Source organism: Anomalospiza imberbis, chromosome 5 (genome assembly GCF_031753505.1).
Source record: "Anomalospiza imberbis isolate Cuckoo-Finch-1a 21T00152 chromosome 5, ASM3175350v1, whole genome shotgun sequence".
NCBI lineage: Eukaryota > Metazoa > Chordata > Aves > Passeriformes > Viduidae > Anomalospiza > Anomalospiza imberbis.
Window position 1 is genome coordinate 11,513,752 of NC_089685.1, and position 21,850 is coordinate 11,535,601.

The 21,850-nt window shown below is 37.1% G+C and overlaps 1 protein-coding gene across 12 annotated transcripts in view; it reads left to right on the top strand.

Annotated features, from left to right (window-relative positions):
• Positions 1-21,850, top strand: part of MAGI2 (membrane associated guanylate kinase, WW and PDZ domain containing 2) — a 709,198-nt gene that overhangs the window by 477,821 nt on the left and 209,527 nt on the right. For all 12 annotated transcript variants that reach the window (XM_068189600.1, XM_068189602.1, XM_068189601.1 and 9 more), the window contains one exon: positions 7,387-7,466. In XM_068189600.1, coding sequence (XP_068045701.1) covers positions 7,387-7,466 — 80 coding nt within the window. The remainder of the gene's footprint in view (positions 1-7,386; positions 7,467-21,850) is intronic.

The window sequence follows — 21,850 nt, forward strand, 5'->3', positions numbered from 1 at the left end:
AGGAAAGTTTTTTGACTGCAGGAATAACATTTATCACAACATCTTGTTTACCTGAAAAACCATGATATGTTTAGTTGTTCCTGATTGCTCCATCAGTTCACCATCACAAAGCAGGATATTTTAGTTAAGCCTGGATACACCATTATTTTATTTTATATCAGAAGATAATAAAAGTACTGGGTAGAAGGATACCCTTCTACCTGCTCAAGATTACTTTTATAACCTGTAGTAACTACAGAAACTTTTATAAGTTAGTTCAGCACTTCTGTGAGTATGTTACATCATCAGAGTATCAGTCTATAGCACTGAAATGTTTTTGTTGTCTGGATATTTCTGCTACTTGAATTAAGTAGCAATTAGGATGAAGGATTTTTTTTCCATATAATGTTATAAAATTTGCTTCTGATGGGATTTTTCTTTGGGAAACAAGCCATCTTGTATCAGTATGATACATTGTATAGACAATGCTGATCCATCAGGGGTCTTGTGAATATCATTATAATTGTATGTACTTGGTTTTCTTTGTTTATATGTTGGATTGGATCTGTCAGTTTTGGTCAGCATAACAAATCAGATTTCTAATGCACTTTGGACTTCAACATGACATACAACAGGACAGGCAGCTGAAAGAAAGAAACCAAGAGGGATCTTTTCTCCTAAGACCACTTCCCTGCCTCATGACAAGTTAATTAGGAACATGAAGAAGGTAGAACTGGAAAGAATTTGTGGAATGCTGAATTCTTTTTTTTTCCCCTCTTGTCTGTTGATGTTATAAAGAAATTATCAGTCTGTACTAGTGGTGTGCTGTCCCTTGCTCTCACTCGCTGTTTTTATCTGTGCTGACATCCAGGTCAAACTGCCAGCTTAACTCCTCTTGTCTTTCCTTACTTTCTTATTTCTAGTCTTTCCCCCAAAGGTCTCTGCTGCTATGCTCTGCAGAATTAATCTTCCAGCACATTTCCTCTGATATTTGTAGTGTTGTTATAACTTTTCTCCTTTGTATTTATTGAACTAGAAGAATCAGCTCACCTGGCTTGCCATATAGCATTAGATATCTAACGTAAACCAGTTGCCAAGACTCCTTCTGTGGTCAATGAAGAGAGATAATTACCTCCAGAGGCTGATTCATCCTGTCCATATATAAGGGCAGAATTAATTTGCCAAAATACAGCTGCTTCTACCAGTAAATATGTCTCCAGATATCCAAAACTATGTCTTCAGTAGTATGTAATTTGTGTCAGGAGTACACTTTTGAAGGAAATCTTCTGGTTGTTTTCACACACTATGATTTGGCTCGCATTTCAGTGTACCCACACTGGATTCCTTTCAGATTAAATGGAAAAGAAAGTTTATCTCTGGGAGTGCATTTAGTTTTCTACAGCCTCTGGACCCTGAACTCCATCCATGAGACCAGATTTGAGTTGAAACCAGTCTGAGCTCCTTCTGATCTAAACCATTTCCATATCTAAATTAGCAATATCAGAAGACTGCAGAGTGAAACTCTTGGTGCTGATGACCCAGCAGCCACAGCTTCTAGATCTTTTCAGGTGCCATGGGCTGCATGCCTGTGAATGTAGCACAGTAGGTGAGCTCCTGCTGTGCATCTTTTGGTTTAAATTCAAGTGAAAAGCTTACAAGAGTAGAGAACACTTAGTGTGAAAAAGAAGATAACGGAGTGAGAGATTCATTGGAAAAGTGACCTCTTGATCCAAGGCAAAGCACCACTGTAGAAGCACAGTAACAGCCCAAGACATCTCCATTATCATGACAGATATGACACAGAACTTGTCAAAACCGGGACCCTTCTGGAGTGACAGCCAGAGGCCATTGGAGAGATGATATGACCAGCTTTATGTCACTTAAAAGCATATGGTTAGGTTGTTCTTCTGGATGATAGGTAAGATAAATTACTCTGTATAGGTTTCTCTCCCTTGAAGAGAGACGAATCCTACACAATTAGCTACATAATTTTTGTAGTCACATGAGATGAAACCCATTCTTTGTCAGAAATTAAACTGCTTCAGTCAAAGAGAATTACTTCAACAGCAGAAATTACCGTAGGAAACTTTAGGCATTGAAATGTTCCCCAAAAAGTCATGCATAAGCATCTTCTCCTGTGAATGCCTAGAGGCAGCGCCACTCTCTCTAGGCTGAGTGCATAAGTGCTTATCTACTGCCCAAGGCCATCTAAATTTCACAGGGTATGAACTCCCAAACCTGGGTCTCTTAAGGACCATGAACTCTGAGCAAATCGTGAAATGCAAGGCAAGCTGGCAGTCACAGCTGCTGCCATGCAAACCACTGCCAGAGGACAACTTCCTTTTGTATCTGTTCCTAGATATGTGCAAGGAGTTTAGGCAGCATCCCACAATGGATGGGTTGCAGAATTACTGGTTTCCTATCCGTGTCCCTCCACACAAAAATTACTTGAAGGTCATTATTGTGCCACATGAAAATCTCTGCAGATAAGCGATGCTTCAGCATAAAGAAAAATGAGGGAGGAGTTAGCATTGCTGAAATTAGGACATTACAGAGCATTGTGGTTTTCTTCTTGTATGCTCCCCTTTGCTCAAGTTGTTAGATCAAGGAGAGGTTAAATGTAATGTGTTCACAGTAAAAACCCAAACAAACTCATATGTGTTGTCCCCAAACACACTCAAACAATGCCCATTTTGAAATGCTTTCCACAATAACATGAAAGTTACATACCTTGTAAGATGCACAATTTAGATGAGGTTTGCAGGGCTTTTAAAAGACATTAAGGCTATTCCTGTCAGTAAGTACTTTCTGTATTTCCTTCAAAAATGTTTCAAGAGATTGCCCACAGGCTTTGTTAGTACAAGAAGCTTTATCTGTCCAAGTGCTTTAAACTGACAGTTTGTTAACACAAATCCATTATATTCAAATCTTAAGTAAAATCATATACTGTCTAACAAATAATTATAATAAAAGATAACACTTGGTTAGCTAAGAAAAGCCACACTCCTAGTAGTTTTTACTTCCTAAAGATATTGAGTAGTACCCAGTGAGATTCCCAGAAAGCCTCTGGTCCTGGTACCCAGCTCCAGCTCCTATTAACAGGGAACAGAGGCATTTAAACAGTCTCTGTGAAGTCTTAAAAGCAGACCTACAAAGAAAACCTAGAGAAGAACATGAGTCAAGGCTTCTGGGAAGTATTCTGTGCTTTCTTTGTTTCACTCTTCACCCAGTCAAAGAACATTTTTTCCACATGTATTTAAAATTGTGTGCAATTAATACCAGATGACTCTGATTATAATAAACTGCTAGATGCAAATACTTGGCAAAGAGAGAGGATTTAAGTTAGTTTAGAATTAATTATTTTATTGTCTTTTGGCTAAAATATTAAGCTCCACTGCTTTTCTGAATGACATTAAGAAAAAGCAAAACAACTGCAATACACTTCCTGCCTATAGTAGTTTCTATTTTGTACATAGGGAACAAATTTGGATGAATTTTAAAAAGTTATGATCTTTCCATGCTTTACCTGCTTGAAGCAAGACCAAAGGGATCTGTTTGTAAAGGAAACTTTGCTTTCAAATTTCAAAAATTAGGATTTTATTGTTGATTTTTAGAGAGATTCTAAGACATGCATTGTTGATTTGCCAGCACTTATCTCAATAGTCCTAACTAGTAATCAAAATCATTGAAATTATGGGCTTTCTAGACATATTTTTAATGATAAGGTATAGTTATTGCCAAGTAATGAAGCATTGGTCAGTGTAAGATGTTGCTGCAGCCACAGCTGTATTTCTCACAGGATACTTTTGTTGCATCACTTCATTCTCGTTCCATCACTGACAACTCCAAATGCCTGTTTGAGACGACTGCTGCTGCAATTCATCTGCTGTTCATTCATAACTAATCTTTAAATCCCCAGCCCCTTTTCCTTCTGGTCTGTCTATAAGACTTCCCAAGTGGACACACATGATTATACCTAGTCATAAGGTAGGCAAGTTATGCCCCTACAAGGTTTATTTAGTGCTTAAGCATTCAGTGTGCACAGCCTATGCAGCAGATATGTGTTAATGTTACTTTTGCCATTAATGTTAATTTGACGAATTTATTGTTCCTTCTGTCTCTTCTCCCATTGTTGAAGCTTTCCTATCAAGGCTTCCTTTAAATTTTATTAAAAACAGTTTAGAAGATAAAGGTTGTCTCCCTTTAGCTTTTACACATTCTAGTCCTTTGCAGAGCTGAAGAGGGAATAGCTGACACAAGAAAGACTGGAAGAATACCCTGCCAAGTAAACCTCCTATGCAGGACAGGAGTAGAGATGCATAAAAAACACAATGCTGTACTCCAGGACTACTCATTTCCCTCCTTAACTGAGAGCAATGTGTCATGTCTATCCTCCTTGAAGGAGTGTTTGTGTGCTGCAGACCTGGTTGCTAAGATGATCCAAGCAAACACTAGGAAGAGCATAGGAGGACATAGGTGGTACTGTGGAGGTGTTAGAAGTCAGGTGGGGTTGATTCTGCCTTCTTTCAAGTCCTGCTTTCTGAGCAGGAAAGGATTTTTTACCCACTACAGTACTTGTCTAGAAGTCTTTGAAGTCCCGTTGCTAGAGCTGTTTAGTCCCACTGCATTGTATGTTTAGTACATATTATAAAGTGGAGAGCCGGGGCAAGAGAAAAGGCATGGCAAGGAAAAGAGGGATGAATTTCAAAAGGTTCTTTGCTCCTGCAATTATTTGTTATAGACAAAAGTTCTTGTGGATGAGTTTTGCTTTTTCTAAGTAGCTGAACAGTTTTGACATATATCACCTAGAAGAGGATATTGAGTGCTCTAAGAGCTGATCTAAATGAAATATCATCTCCATTCTATGAAATTTCACTGCAGACTGAAGGATCACTCTGCTGTTGGAAGAGCTGTTGATTTTTGAGGTTTTTTTATGGTTTTATTTAAAGTGACCATCTTGCACAAAACTGGGACATCAGTCCTGCTGGGTTTGTGGAAGCCACATTTATGCAGAAGGGAAGAGTAACTGCTTTCTGTTCTCAGTTTCAACTAAAGCCTTGAAGGTTGTAATTCAACTAATTCGCATTTTTAGATATCGGTATTGAATTGGGCTTGTTTCCAGCTTGGCACCTGTCTTTGCAGATACTTGAAAACTTTTTCTAAAGATACTATAGGGATGTTTTCAGGGCTGGTGAGCCTGCCTAGTCTGATGGGTAGACATTGGCCAGATGACTTACAACAGAGCTGGCTTTTAGTATTGCTGTTGTCACTGACTTGTTTGGTGGCTCTGGACAGTAATTTCATGACTCTGTGACTCCATTTTCTTCCCTCTAAACCAGGGATATTATTATAACCAGGTTATTTTTATTTCCTTTGTAAAATGCTTTGAGATTTGCTCTATACCACAGCAAATGTTGGTAGTAGTAATCATGTACATTGCTCTTCTAAAGTCATAGGAAACTATCTGTGATCCTAATTTAGTCCCTGCAGTCAGTGGGGGTCCCTAAAATAATTCAGAATTAAGATCTGGGAGACAGCGGCTGTTGTCCAGACATGCCCACACTCCAGAGATGCAACTGCAGCTCCCACAGAAATGTCCAAGCTCGCTCTGAGCTCTGGCACTGCTAGCAGGGTATCCTTGGTGGTGTGGAGCTCAGCATGTGCTGCTGGATGCACCCAAGGAGCTCAGTGGATGGATGCTGGGGTGATGAACCCCCACTGAGCTCCATCCTGCAGCACTGACACTGCTGGAGCATCTCCCCCAGTTAACTTAAAGCTAGCTCAAGTCTGCACAAGCTGTGGTTGGGCTGTGACTGCAGCATAAAAATGCACCCTACAGGAGACCACAGGCAGCCAGAGCTTCTGAGAAAGTGTCTTAGTTACAGTTGCAATCAAGCACACGCTGCTGGCATAATTTCAAATTCATCTTACCTTTGCTCATCATTCTTCATACTCTGTAAATATAGCTCAGCTCTCAAAGGGAAGGGTTTATTTATCATCTTCACCTGTCATGAATGGTGTTCTAGAGTAGATAATGCTTTTAAGAAAAAAAAAATTAAATGCCTCAATTTTCTTTTTAGTTGCCATTTTATCCATACATAACTCTGCCGTACCTTCTTTCCCATTCAAAATGTGGAGGAAGCTTTAACATGGTGACAGTTATGCTGAGAAGTAGGCACTGTTACTGTTTTGAGAGAGAGAGAGAAATTGAGGCAGCGGAAAAATTATCTGCCATGGAAGACAAGGTGGGAGAAGGAATTGGTTCTATTTATTTATTTTTTCTCTAGGGGAACCAGTGGTGTTGGGATCACATGGACTGTATCAGTAACTAACAAACTCACAAACAATTGCATCCTAATCCATTTTTTGCCAGGTCCCCTGTTTTTGTACACCTTATACCAATGTTTATAAGAGAAGTCGTAAGCACACTTTAAAATGACAGAGCAAATTAATAATAAATAAAACGATTCAGTATTGTATGGAATGAGCTTCCTCCTAGGATGTCTCAGACCAATAAAACATGGGTTAGAAGTGTCTCTGAATGATGGTTTTGTAAGAAAGGCATCTCAAAAAATCAAGGGGTAATGATCACATAATTTTCTGGTTTTTAGTCTTCTTTAATATATTTACAATATTTGGCTCAAAATTTAATTGCTTGTGGGTAAGGTATACATTAAAAGGATCTGGCTTTAAGTCTCATTAGCTGTGCTAAGTATCAATTCATTTGGCAAAATAATCTCCCAGAAAACATTTTTTGCCAGTTCAGTATTCTTTGATGGCTGATTTCTCAAAGATCTATTCTGAGTATAGAAAGAGCCACATGATTCATTCAGCTTGTGCATATCTATTTTATCTCTATAGAAGGATTATATATGGAGAGATAAAGGTTTGTAAAACAAAGTATCATTAATCACCCTGTCCAGAAATGTAGACTTTGCAGGAGCATGCTGTAATTTGCATCACTTTTGCTATGCCTTGTCACTGCTGCTGGAGAGAAATAACAAACCTGTATTTATGAAAAGGACAGGTTTAAGATGAAAATAATTCTATCTGAAGACTGTGAGAATGGTACAAAATCCTGTCGCCTGCACTCGATCAACGGGAGAACACTGTATTTGTAATAAATTCCTTTTGCTCTGGATGAGTTCTGCATTTTCAATGAGGTTAACTTGGCAACATTCTAGTTGATTTTAATAAAAATAGCTGCTTTGAGGACAGGGAGCTGAGGTTGCCAAATTTACAACTGCCTTGCACAATTACTCTTACACCTCCTTCAGGGCTACTTAGAACCAGTAAGCAAATTAAGTGTATCGATTGCAATTTTGTTGGACTAACCCTTTTTTCTTAAGGAATAAACTTGATTCCTTTCAGTATGTGTCTGCTCAGAGTGATCTCTTTTCTTTTCAGCCATAACACAAAGACAACATCATGGCTGGATCCACGACTTGCGAAAAAGGCTAAACCTCCAGAAGAGTGCAAAGAAAATGGTAGGTGATTAAGTTTTCCTTGCTGCTCAGAGGGGATTTTCCTTTGTGTGTGTGTGTTTCTTTCAGTTCTTACAAAAATCAGGCATTTGGGGGAATGATGAAAGGTGTTTAATTGCTGCTTTGGTTAGAAGCCATAAGTGATACCAGTTCTCAGTGTGCCATGTGTTTCTGCTTTTTTATTCCCCTTTCTGATGCTATCCAAAGCTGAGGATCACAAGTGTGTTTTCTGCCTGTTGTATGTGTGACTCCGGGACTGACCCTCTCCCTCATCTCCTACAGAGAACTTTGGTCTGCAGAACAGAATCCTTTTCAGATTCTGAGCTTTTAATCTACAGGCGATTCAATGCATAAGGGAAACTAGCAGCACCGTGGGAATATGAATATTGTTTGATTTGTATTTAAAGGTACAGTGTTATGCTATTTAATAGCCAATTTAAACAAAATAGTGTCTGATAAAACAGGGTGTGGGAGGGAGAAAAGAGATCAGTGTCTGTCAGAGTTCAAGGCTGGATTTGGGGGGTACTACATTGCTAATGCTTTAAAATTTAAAAGCATACATGCTGCTGAGGATGCTTAAAGGAACTGTAGCTGCTTTGCAGGAGAGCTTATTATATTGACAGATTCAGAGATTTGAAATAATATAAATCATATTAGTATAATTTCTAATTTGTCTCTGGTAAAGTTTATCAGTATTTAAAAGCATTTAATAAAGTCAAGGCAAGAATGTGTTGTAATCGATCTGTTTCTGATAAAGGTTTTTTTACATTTTTTTATATTTCCATGTCAGTTCGATTAGTCAGTTAAGATGTTATGATATCGAAAGACTGCTACTTATTTTATTTTTGTGAGATATAGAGCATTAAATGCATGCATGCTACATGCTTTAATTCAAAGCATTTTTAAATATTTTAAATATATTCATAAGTTTTCATGTACCACATCTGATTTATTTTAAATTTTCCAAAATATATTCATTTGCTTAATGTAAATACTATTAACAGAAAGGAAATTCAAGGCTGATTAGGAGATCACAGAGGAGTCACTGGCTGTATGAATTGCAGGGTCAGTGATTTGGTAAAAAATGTTCCTGGGTTGGATTTTTTTGGAAATGGCTTTCTTTTGAAAGATTGCTATACTCCAAAAATAGCTTCCTTATTTCAGCAGCAATTCTGACGTTCTCTTCTGACATCAGAAATTACATGTCTGAATGATTTTGTGATGCTTATTCTAGCACGGACAACACGAGCTCCCAGACTAAATTCTACAGTGATTACAATAGAGGTCTGATACTGAAACAAAACAAGTGCACAGGAGCTTTGCTTTCTAAATCTCTCACATTACTTATATGAACCTATATCTTAGTCTGTTCCTTAGATAATACTAATTGAAAAAGCAGGAAAAAAAACCTACCAATATCTGTGGAGTAACACTGCACAGAGTTACGTGGAGTAAATATGTGTGGGTTTTTTTTTCCTTTTTCTGTTAAATGTTGTATACTGAGATCAGAACAGCACTGAGATATTAAAAAATACTTAAATGTCTGAAACAATTTAAAACTAAGATCAGTGCATTAAAGAAAAAGCATTATTTTATAGTTATTTGGCTACTGGATTACTGAATCACTCTAGTATGCTGGCTCATGTTGTTCTTTTAGGGTTGTTCAGCTCATTAATGCAAAGTACTTGGAGTGATGCATAAAAGACTTTAGGGAGAGATTTTCTATTCTTACAATGATTGTTCTTCCAACATCCTATTTTTTCTAAGGTTCTTCTGTTTTTCAAAAGTGTCATTCTTTTTTTTTTTTAATCTAATACCTGCAGAGGAAAAAGTTTTTCAAAATCACTTTTATGCTTTAAAATGACTGTACCTTGCCATGGAGGTCCAACACAAGGGACTTTGTTATAGCACACAGGGATTTGTAATTTTTGTATAAATTTAATCTAACTTCAAGAATTAATTTCAGCTATGGCTTGGTACATTTTTTTAATGCCAAACATCTTTTCTGTTACACTTTGTGATTTATTCTGGCATATCTTACTCAGAGAAACAAAATTTAAGAAAGACATCAGTGTCTAGATAGGAAATGATACCTACCTTGATGCTTTATCACTACATGCATAACTCTTGCTTTTCATTGACATCCATTTTGCCACATCTGAAACTTGTACTGATTCTCTGAGATACATTATGATGTCTTTATCATCGATCAGGTTCTGCTATCAGGTTTTGATTGTGAAGAACCCAAATTTTGTGTTCTCCTTTCAGTGCAAATCCTGACAAATCCTCCTTCTTCATTCTGCCACCAGCATACAGTTTCCACACTAGACAATGTCCAAGCAGAGCACGGTATCAGAGTCCTGATATTCTGGGCTGGTGATACTGAGGGCCCCCTCTGCTCCAGGCATTTCCTCTCTTCCACTTTCTGCTCTTCAATACTCCTTTGACAAATATGATTTCTTTATTATCTCTGGCTTCTGTAGCTGCAAATCCCAGAGCTTGCTCATTTCCTTTCACAAAATCTGAATCAACCTTCCAGCACATCCCTCCTCTTAAAAAATTTTCACATGCTTTTGCCAAGAGATTGACAAGCTCTACCAAGTCAAGCTTTCTTCACCTACATGCTGTGGACTCCTTCTGTTTTTCTTTAATGATACCTACTGCTCCAAATCCCTTCGTAGGTCAGGAGATTTTAAGTGATGATCTTTATTTCTGTATCTCTGTTGTGGAATTTCTGTGTGAGTTTCAGCAAATTACTTTGACTTTTGCTCTATCAGACCTACTTAGATGGTAAGACTTTGAAGCGAGAACTGACTCTTATGCTCTATTTTTATGGTGCCCATCTGAGTTTCATAATAGCAATAAGCAGAAATAGTTTCTACAATAACTGCTGCAATTTTGTACACATTTCTGATTTCCTCCAGAAAATCATGACCTTAATAGAAATAATTGTTTCTTCCTTGCTGAAAATATAAGTTAAATATTTTTGGTTTTCTGAATTTAAATACTACTTTTAATTTTTTTTTCCACATCAAAATTGGTTAAACAATTATGATGTGTAGAGTAGTAGAGAAGTTATAGTTCTGCCCCCTTTGCATCTGTGAGATAGATTCCCTCATTGCTAAATTTCTGTAGAGTCATATAACATAGCAGATTCACAGGCTTTGCATGATTACAGGTATGTTATGTGAGTGGTCTTCTAACTGAGTCTGCTCTTCAGGAGAGAATATGGAAAAGAATGACAAGTCCCATAAGGCAGTAAGAAACATAGTTAAATATTGAAAGGCAGCTCAGCTGTAATGGCATGAAATATTCACAGGTTTAAGGAAGTTCAGTTTTAATTAAGAAATGTAGCAATTAATTCTTTCAAATTATTTAATTCATTTTAGGGAACTTTTATTCTGGAGAAAAATCAACAATTTCTGCAGTATCCAATTTCGGGATTAAACAGCTCTTGAAATTTCCTGGGATCAAATATGTAAAGTTTCACTTATTTCCTCTAAAAAGTTCACTCATTTCATTTGTAATCTATCCCAAGCCATAGTTTCTATCACTCTTAACCCTCTCTTTCTTTTTATGTCAACCTCCTTTCTCCTATCCCCTAGTTTTCAAATATGAGTAGGCTTACTACTATAAATAAAACTTTGATTTCACCTAGCATTCATCCATCATCTGTCTTTCCATCTCCTCTACACCCACCGACTTGACTGTAAAATATAGATATTTATGTAGGGTGAGCTGAGTTGCCTTTATACTTCATTGACTGCGAATGTCAGCTCTGCTTTGGCACTTAGAGGACACAGACACCTGATTCACCTGTGAAAACACCTGTATGCAGACAGGCTGCTGCCTTTCAGTGTTTTCCTGTTGAACTGAACCCCACCTCGTCCCATTTTGCTGGGTTGTGTATTCCCCATTCCTGCAGTCACAGGCGGCACCTTTGATGCTCTCACTGCCCCACCCAGCTCTTCTTCAGAATTCCTCATTGGTTACCTGATTCCTCACTATGCTGCAGTAAGATGTACCAACATTTCATATTGTTCTTTTATAGATGCATTTGGGCATAGGCATGCTGGTTTTATAGGTAAAGCATTACTTCTTGATTCCCATGCACGCATTTCTTGCCGGAAGCCGTGTAGAGAACTTTTATGTTACACGTATACTGTTTGTGTTTTCTGATACCTGCAACTTATAGACAGTAAATACTTTCCTACAAATAGTTTTTATTTGATTGTTTTTACTTAGAACTCCCTTTTGCAGATTATTAACCCCATTTAAAGTATTATTTAATCAGTTTTGTAATGGAGCTGGCATTACTTGTAATAATATTGATCACAATGAAATTTTTTCTGTCATTTTTTTGACATATTGAACATTATTTTCTCTGCTTGCATTTTCAATTTGCATTAATTAAACCATAACAAAATATCTTGAACTGTTATGACCTCTGGAAGGGCATTTCATGCTGGCAACACCATCTGGGCATTCATTGACCAAAACACTTCCATGCCAAACTCATAATAATGCTAATAAAAATAAGAAAAGGGTCACCTCATTCCTGGGAGCTCAGAAAACACTTCTCTGGACAGCCTGGTTCAGTGACTCAGCTCATAAGAGTAATTCTTCATCCTTGGATAAGTTTTAAGACTAAATAGCTGTCCACAAGTACATACCTTGGCTGGCTGTGCCCCGGGCAGCATTTTGGTATCTCCCTGGGGGAGGTCTTGCATACAGTGAAGCTTCCTTGGAGGACACTTATCAGTGCAAGAGATAAGTCCTTTGAGCTGTAATGGACTACTAAGTATTACTTTGCCTTCAGAACCATTACAGTTTCTCACAGTCTCAGCCATACAAATCCCTGTAGAGTGCTAACAGTAATCTTAAATAGAATTGGTAATTGCAAGGACAAGAAGGAGTAAAAGTAGAGGAAAAAAAATTATATTTTCCTTGATTATTTAGTGAGTATTTGGCTCTCTTGTACTCACTGCTCCCACTGCTCACTCAGATAGTGCATTTGAATGGGGAGATGCCTGGGACCCAGAGGCATCCCACAGCTGCACAGCACACAGCCTGCAAGGATTCCTGTACTTGGAGGTAGTGGCAACCCATAGTAACTCTTCCAGCAATCTGAGGATTTTGCAGGTTGCTAAATGCAGGTCAAGGAAGCTACTATCTTGTCCCATGGTCTTCCATGAGGAAAACCACAGGCTTTCATTCTAATGCTTCATGATGATATGAAAACAAATCACTTCAAATTTCTGAGTTTTATGAAAGAGGGTTATGTAAACACACCTTTTGTGTGCCTTTGAAGATTATTTGCCTGTAAAGTGGACTGAGATTCACAGCCGAAAAGGTTCATAGAGATATGAAATATTATTTTTGCTAATGGCCCTTTATCTGTAAAGTATTATAACATATAACAAATGCCTTGTAAGGAGCACAGCATATTCATCAGTGGTGTAAGATACAGTGAATAATGCATTTTCCAACAGCAATAAAGGTTTACTATTATTTTTAAGACCTTTTAAAATTATAATTTAATTTCAGAATAAATTAAACACATTCACCAGTGACATACCCCAAAACAGAGCCAGCACACTGGAGCTAAAATGATAGTACAGTTTAAACTACACTGCCACTGAAATGTGGTCCAAGGCTACATGACCACTACAGAATGGCTATGGTAGCTCGAGTTCCTGCTGGAGCTGCTGAAGCTACTCACATCCAGTTTCTGAGAGCATCTCTTTTTCATTTTGTTGCCAAGTTAAATGGCTAAGCTTAAGTAGTTTTCAGCTAGAATGTGTAATGAAATTTAGAAAGGGAGGGAGAGAGATTTTGTAAACTCATCAGGAGAAACAGCACCAAGGTTTTAACAATTCACATCTTTAATGAGCTATAAATTGGATTCCACTCACCACTGAAGCAAGCAGCAAAATTCTCATTGGCAGCATGACGCTGGTTTTTGCCACTAAAATGCAAACAACATGTGGTATGAGAATAGAGGGGTCCTGAAATATTCCAGCAAGGACTCTTGAAAGGAATGGTCCTGTCTTTTCATACAGAAAAGAATTCACACCACCACATTATGCAAAGATCAAGGCCTTGATGCCAGTAAAGAACAAAAGGTTGAAATTCCTTCTGAAATATACACCTTGTTTAATCATAGGTGGAAATCAAGGTACATGATTTTTAATCCTATTCTCTTTATAGCCTTAATCCTTCAGTCTCTGACTTCTAAATGGCAATGAAGCATGATAGATTTAACAAGGAGGGGTTTGTGAGATTATATTCATTACAATATGGCCAGCTATCTTTGGTTTTATTATTTCTCCTCCCTCTGATTTTCTTTGAAAGCTCTCATTTTTAACAGAGATCATTAATAAAAAAGGAATGTCAATCTTCTCCTTTTAAAAAATTATTCTTCATAATCATCTCATTTTGAATTTCATCTAGAAAGTCAGCAACTTTATCAAATTTAGAAGCCAAAATTTGGTGTTTTTGATGGAAATTTTGACTTGTTGCAAAAAGTGGTTGGCTATTTCCTGGCAATCATTTTGAAGTCCATTGCTGCCAAATAAGAAATACAATGACTTGCTAAAATCCCTAGTAACACTTGTTATTTTGCAGATAGCTTTAAAGGTACAGTATTTGTCATTAATTCCAATAATTCATTGACTGCTCTTTGCTTACAATGCATTACAATTAAGGAGATGTATCTAAACCTTTCTGTTCCATTAGCAGTTGATCTTCACAAATACAGTTACCTCAGGGGTTTGTCTTAATATTAAGTGAATTCCTTGTATTTATTATGATTTCCATTTCTTCTTCTTTTTTTTTCAGTATACTTTAAAAAAGCTCTCAGTTATTTTGCTTTTGTGACACCTGGTCTTTGATTCCAGCCTAAAATCCTCAAAGTGAGTGCTGGAGTCCCTGTTAAATAGAACTGGGAAATCCTGTCTGAGCACAGATATCCTGTATTTAAGATTTGACAGATAATGCAGCACTTTAAAAAGCCTCTGTCTTTCATGACTAATACCCTCTAAGACCCAGTGGCAGATAATCACTGTGGGATAGGGGGAAAGAAAACGTGGTAACATTTCAAGTTTTTAGAGAAGTGTATCTGCCTGAGTGGGAGGAAGGCACAGGCACTTAGTGTGTGGATGGTGGATACTGGAGTGTTGTCGTGAAGGGAGGAACCCCATTTGAAGAATTCATAGTAGAAAGCTCTGGAATAGAATAAGTGGCTATAAAAGGTAGAAAGTATAAAAAGTAAAGATATGGAGAATGTGTTGCTGGCTATATAAAAAGATATTTGGATTTGTGATGTCTGTAAGCATTGGAATTATTTCAGTATAGAAACGTGAATAGGGAAACATATCTCTGGATATGAGGAAATCCTGAGACCTGCTAAAAGGACTGATAAGGCAAACAGACAGGATTTTGGAATCCCAAAAAGAAATGTTAGAATTTGTTTCCCTTAAACATCAAACCTTTATATGTAATTACATTCTACAGAATACAGTCTAATGTTTCATCAAAATAATAATTTCTGATTACACATTCTGGTGAAGCATTGAATCTTTTTGTCTATGCAACTGTAAAAATTAAAAGGCCATAGAAATGCAGAATGATTCCAGATGAATGTAGTCACTTGCTATAAACACAAATGAGCCTTACTTCCATATCAATAGGTGCATATTTCTGTAGACATGCAGGCCAGATTCTGGTGACTCCTGAGACTGGGAGGTTGCCCTGGGATCTTCTCTGCACAAAGATGAAGCATCCAACTCTTCTTTTGGATTATCTTCTTTCTGGTGCATGAAGGAGGGGGAAAGATTCATGTGAGGGGAAAAAAGCCATATTTTACTATCAAAACAATTAATAGCTCAACCTAGCAATTTTGTCTGAGAAATTATCTAGTCTGGATAACATCTTACTACTGATAACCTACACCTTTCTCATACTGACACTGCAGTGATAACATTGCTCTGCTTCACTCTGGAGGTAACAGAAACTACAACTTCTTTTGTCTGCATACTTAAATGTACTGGACATTGGACTTCATTTCAGTGTACTTTTGCTCAAATAGACTGAAAAGTTTGAGAAATATTTTAATTGTAGAAATTTGTATTTAATCTTTCAGCTCTGACACCACCATGAAAGACTTGAATTGCTCTGTCTAAAAGTTTTGTTGTTTTGGAAGGAGGGAGCAAAGGTTAAAGGAGACTTGGATTTATATTTTTAAAATACTTTTTCCTCTTTCAATCCCAGCTGAATTCCTCTTATTTATTTTCTTTTAAGTATTCTGTGAGTTTTCCTTTTTACAAGAAAAATCTTTGCCTAGGGAATTTAAAGTTATAATTTACCTTCTCTGTAACATAATATTTACTGGGGGGAGCAAGGTTTTTCCTTACAGAGGAGCACAATTCTCACAATTTTAATTCCTGTAACAAAATTTCAGTCATTCCCTTTTTCCAAGGACAGAAATAGAAACATTTGATCTACATCTGAAATTCCTGTTCCTTCTGTTGAAAAAAGGTCTGGAATAAGTGTATATCGCTTTCATAATTAAACAATTCAATACTTCAGCATTCATTGTGGCCATGTGCAACTACTGAATCTGAAAGTGTCTGCCAACTTCTCTTGCAGGATGGACCTCATGCTTTTCATACTGTGGCTTTTGCTTGACCATCATCTTATCTTTAAAATAGGTATTTTTGTTTAGAAATTTTCACCATTGGACAAAGGGTGGACAAAGTCAGCTTCAGCTGTTTTGGGACTGTTATATTCTGTATATTCAGACATTCATATTTTAAGGGTTTCTGTCTTCAACTGATCCTCTACTTTCTTCCACTGAACTGGAGGAATCATTCGATCTCTTTCAGCTATGGAAGTGGGAAAGGACTGCCCTCATTGGTGGTTTGGGGGACAGATGTTTTTGTAGACTTTTCAGTCTCATCCTTGTTTATTCAGTGGATTTAGTGGGGACCATTAGGTTGTTGGTAGTTGTAGCTCCATTATTATTCATTAAATTGGCCATTTTTTTCTGGTGGTCCACTTTGTTCAAAGATACAGATATTTTCATATTTTCATATTTTCTACCCTTCAATTCTCTATGGTCGCTTTCTGTGCCATGACATTTCTGCTTATGCCTTGTGTCCTCACCACAATTTGTCTTACTTGGTCTCTTCATAACTGAAGACTACGCCTGTATTTGCAAGTTCCACATTAATATACAAGATCATAAAATGTTGCTCTGATGAGTAGTGAAAAATGGTATCAAAAGACCTTAGAGTGTGTGTCTTCCAAACTATTAAACGCATGACATATAATTCCTGTTCACAACATAGGTGACTCAAAATTCTTTGAACTTTCTGAGGTTAGTCACCTTCCTGTCTCTTTTTTTCAAATCTTGTAGGATTTTGTCACCTTCAGTTTTGTCTCACCATCCTTTAGTTCTCACGCTTCCCTACACTGTCTGGTCTCATACTGTCATATTTAACATCTCCTGAGTAGTTTAGATTATTCATTAAACGTGGGTGTTAATTTTTGAAAAGTTAAATTGTAGTTTTGGCCTTTTGTTGGTCTAGTGAAAAGATCATGGCAAGTATAACAATATTGCTTGCTATACTGACTGCTGGAATTTGCACAACAGTTTTTGTTTATAAAATTCCTGATTGTAACTAGAAGATATCTATTAACATGTAAATTTCTATAAATAAAATGAACAGGTAATGCTGGATAGAAAATTATAGTCTTAGATCTATTTCAGTAAATGGTATTTCATTAAAATTTTATTGTGTCCAGCTTAAATTCTATATTGTTTCAATAACTGAAACTAAAACATGGTTTAAAAAGTAGAATTTTGTCTAGCAAGGAGTAAAAGCAGATAATCTTTCCCCCCTAATATTAGTCCTGCAAGAAATACAGTTCTGAGGTTAAGGAACATTGCCTCAGTAAAGAACTGAAGAATTTTTTCTACCTGCACTATCACTAGGTACGCAAAAGCAGAATTAGAATAAATTGTTATGGATATAGAACATTAGTAAACAAACTTTAATATCTTACTTAAGCACAAGATTAAAAGTGACACTACTAGAAGAGAAGGCAGAAAATCCTGTCATTGCTTTTTTTTTTTAAGATTGATTTTGAAAGAGCCCTACTGATTTATTTTATTTTTAGAGAAGTCCAAACAAACTCTCAGTTAGTGAAAGGTGAACAGCTTCTGTTTAAGAGCCTTGGATTAGGTGGAAAGATAATACATCTGTAAGAAGGGGGATTTTCCTTTTTCTCAGTGTAAGCTTCCTTCATTGATTGAATTGAAGGGTTCCCTATTCAGATGAGGAGTGTGCTTTTTGAGATTTTGTTTATGCAACACCAAATATTGTAATTATGTTCTCATGAATATTCTTTCCAGAGAGAACAATGTGCATCCTTGTGTCAGTGAAATCCCCATTTAAAATGTGTGTGCCAGCCATGGTTATTCTGGATTGTTTATGCCTTTGTGATACACTTTCCTTCTCTCACTTCTAATTGTTTTTGAATGACTGTGGCAGCGGTCACTGACAATTAATGACTGATGGGCAAGTTGCAGGAGTCTTGGCTTTGTTCCCATGATTACTGGGACACTCACAAAACTAAAATTAACACCACCCTCACCCCCCACACTTCTCTGCCATCCATCATCTCTGAGTTACTGATTTGCTCATGTTTCCTTCACTTGTTCTTGAGGTTCAAAAAATGTAATAAATTTTCTCCCCTTGGAATAATTTTTAGTAATGACCAGACTGATAGAGAACCCAGCTAGAATATTTAGTGTGTCAGGGTATTTTTTGTTGCATAGTTCTTACTCTAAGAAAGATACATAATGGCAGATTCTTACTCCTTTTTTGGGATAGTAAATGTTCCCCATTATTGCCACAGTAATTAAGCTAAGCGTTGTTGTAACAATAGAGAAGGCTTTGAAAAATCAATAAGAAAACCTTTTAAATGTTTGTCTGGTAGAAAGGTGGAGCTGATATTTATATAATGTCCTTCTTTGCAAAATAAAACCTGTGTTCCCAGGAAGGTTAATCGTGCTTTATGTTCCTGTTGCATGTACAATGTTACACAGAGGTAGTGAATTTGCACAAACTTCAGAGTGCATTCACTGTTGTTGGTGTGGTTCATTTAATGCTTATGGTTTGAGCAATAGGGAGGGCATACTCATCTCATCCTTTTGACCTAATCTAGCTGTCTCTACCATTCTAATCACCATAACTTCTGAGCTGCAGGTTCTGTGTTTTGCTACCTTGCTCTCCCACTGATGTTGCTTTAGGGAGCTATGTAAGATAAGAGGAATATTGATATTCATTAGTATCATGTGCATCCGAGAGGAGGTTTTGAACTGGGAATATTGCCCTTCAGCTTTTGCTGTTGTACATTGCCTTTCACATGACTGAGTGCCCATCAGATGAGATGTCATAGAGACTTGAATTTGAGGTTGAAATAATGACACCGTGGATTTGATCCTTCTGAGAACTGAGCCACAGCTTTTATTTTTCAAACATTACGTGTAGCCAAATTCTATTTCAGCTTTGCATATATTCATACACACAGATTTTGCAACACCAAGCAAAGCAAGATAAGCTTTAAACTGGTTGAAAGAATTTTGGATTTCTGCTTGGAATTTCTCCTTCTGTGTAATGTATTTCCAACACTGTAAGTCTTTGAGTTTAATGCCAGAGATATATTTTCTCCAGTAACTTCAAACATTGCCTTTGGGAATTGCTCATCAAAGGAGTTAAACTAAAAGGATAACTGTGCTCAGGTGTTCCTAGGCTGCTCAGTTCATACAATGGGGATTTTTGTCATGCTCTGATGAGAGTCTTTGATGAAAGATGAGAAATATCTTGCTACCGTTAAAATTAAAATCATATATGGCTACCTCAGCTTGAATTTAACAGAATGTTGTTTACGTATTTGGCTTTAACTTCATTTTAAGTTGTATTTTTTTGGTGAAGTGTTTCAATTTTTTTTTTTTTTTTTTGAAGATACAGGAAATCAACTCCCTCAGACCTTCAGCACCAGAATAGTGAACTAGGGTTGTCTAAAAACGGTAAACATTGCAAGCATATTCGTTGTTGGTATTTTACATGAACTGCAGTCAGAACTGGGAAAGTATATTCCTACAAAAAGTTTTGCTAAATATCTGGATTATGAGCTGTAGAAGTCTTTTTGGTCTAAACTTATGTGTGACGTTTGACCAGAAAAATTAGACATACCCATTGTTTGAAAGCAATTTTTTTATTCCTGGATAAGTTAAAGATTGTTTTCTTTCTATTTTAGCACCTGTTTAAGTTGTTTTAAAAAATAATACATTATTAAGTGAATTAGGGCTATTTGTTTATATTAGCATGTTTGATTTAGAAACAGAGTTCTGGAGTCCTTTGTTGTGATTCTGTAGCTGAAGTAAAGATGAATCTTATGTAGAATACATTCCTACTTTACACGTAGTGAGGACAACATAGTAAGAGCACAAAATCTGTTTTACTGGCTCAGAATAGCTCTCTGTCTAACATGTATCCTGTCTCTAAGTACTGCTTGGAGCAAATGGTTGAGAAAAGGCTACAAGAAACAAAGCAGGCATGATCCCCCTCTTACACCTTCCTACTTTTTATCTCTCACTATATTACAGAATCACTGAGCTGGTCATGGTCTCAGGATCACTGTGCTCTAACTGTCCTTTATAAATGTGTCTAATTCCTTTTTAGAGCCATTTAAACTTTTCCACCCTCTGGGAAAGGTTTCATGTACCATTATCATATTCCTTTATGTGATATTTCTCCAGCAAGAGAACCCTAGCCCACAAAATCTCACATTGCCAAATGAGGTCTTCCAAATCTCTGACAGCATTAACTATCTCCTCCTGCACCTCTGCAGGTTCTGCTACCTGTTTTTTGGTTGAATGACCACAACTACACACAGTACTCAGGGTGTAATTGCACTGCTGATGGCATAATGCTGTGTCCTGTTTTAGCTTCAGTTCCCTTCTTGACATTGCTGACATTATGTTTGCTTTTTGACTCCCCATGGGCTTAAGCTGGTGTCTTGAACATCTTTTCTCCGAGTGTTAATATTCACTTTAGAGCCCATCATTATGTATGTGTGTATGCATAGTTAGCATTCTTTTTTCCCTTTCTGCATTTCTTTGCATTTATGGAGTTAAAATTAATCATCCATTTTAACACTCTGTGTTATGAGATTGTTCTTCAGGTTCTCACAAGCAGCTTTAATTTGATTATCTGGAATAAGCTTTCTGAGTCTTTCATCAATATCTCAGAATCAGGAAAGTGACTTCAGAATCAAAATATCCTGAGAAAGAACTTATGGCAATTTGTATTTACCTTCTTTATGCTTGATCCCTTAAGATGATTATTTGCATAATTTTATTCACCAGTAAAAAGGACTAAATCTGTGCTAAAAGAGCCAGAAAGAGAGTTAATACAATCATCTTGTTTCTGAAATGAAGGCTTTAGGAATGCATGGTAACAGCAGCTCCATTTAATTAGCTGAATTTAATTACTCCACAGAAATGAAACCAGCTGGCCCAACTTAGCCATGGAAGAGTGGGGTATTGAAATCCAGAGCTGGACAGCAGGGACTCTTTGTATCTGTAGACACCTCCAAAGAGTGCTTCACCCCACCCTCAGCTTCTGTGCTAAATGAGATGGATTTTCCTTCTGACACCTCAGTCTAGTGAGGTGGATCTGAAGGGAATCAGCGGGGATCGACTGATCAATGGGTGAGAATAACATGGAGGTTTTTGAAGTACATGAGATGCTTTTCACTTCAGTCTTGGCACACTGTAGGAAAAGCCTTCCCCTTTATAGATCTTGAGGCAACAACAATTGGGGGATTGACAGAGAAATTTATTTAGTGTGGGATCTCCAGCAAAACTGGTCTGACAAAGCAGCAACAGCAGGCATTACCTTCCTTTTTTTCTTTAAGACACATCAAGCTTTTTACACTTGTCCTTTCTTCCTGTGCGACTCCTGTTGATGCTGTGCTACTGAAGAGCTGTGTAAGAGGTGAGCAGCAGCCAGATTTGCTAGGGAATAGGCTTCTGGCTTCACTTTGTTGCTTTGAGAATGTTTTCTAGAATGCACTAGGTATTGTTCTTAAAGGAAATACAGGTATGCTTGGATAGAGCCTTAGAGTCAGGACTGTGTTTGATTAAAAACTGCAGGTAAAGGGGAAATTTTGTAATATATATATACACACACACACACAATTTTTAGTTTTAAAAATTATTTTCCCTGGTATTTTCTATCCATCTAAAGGCTTGGAAAAACTTGAAAGGATAAAAATTTGGGGCTGAGTTTATATTCTCTTCATCCAAATTTGAA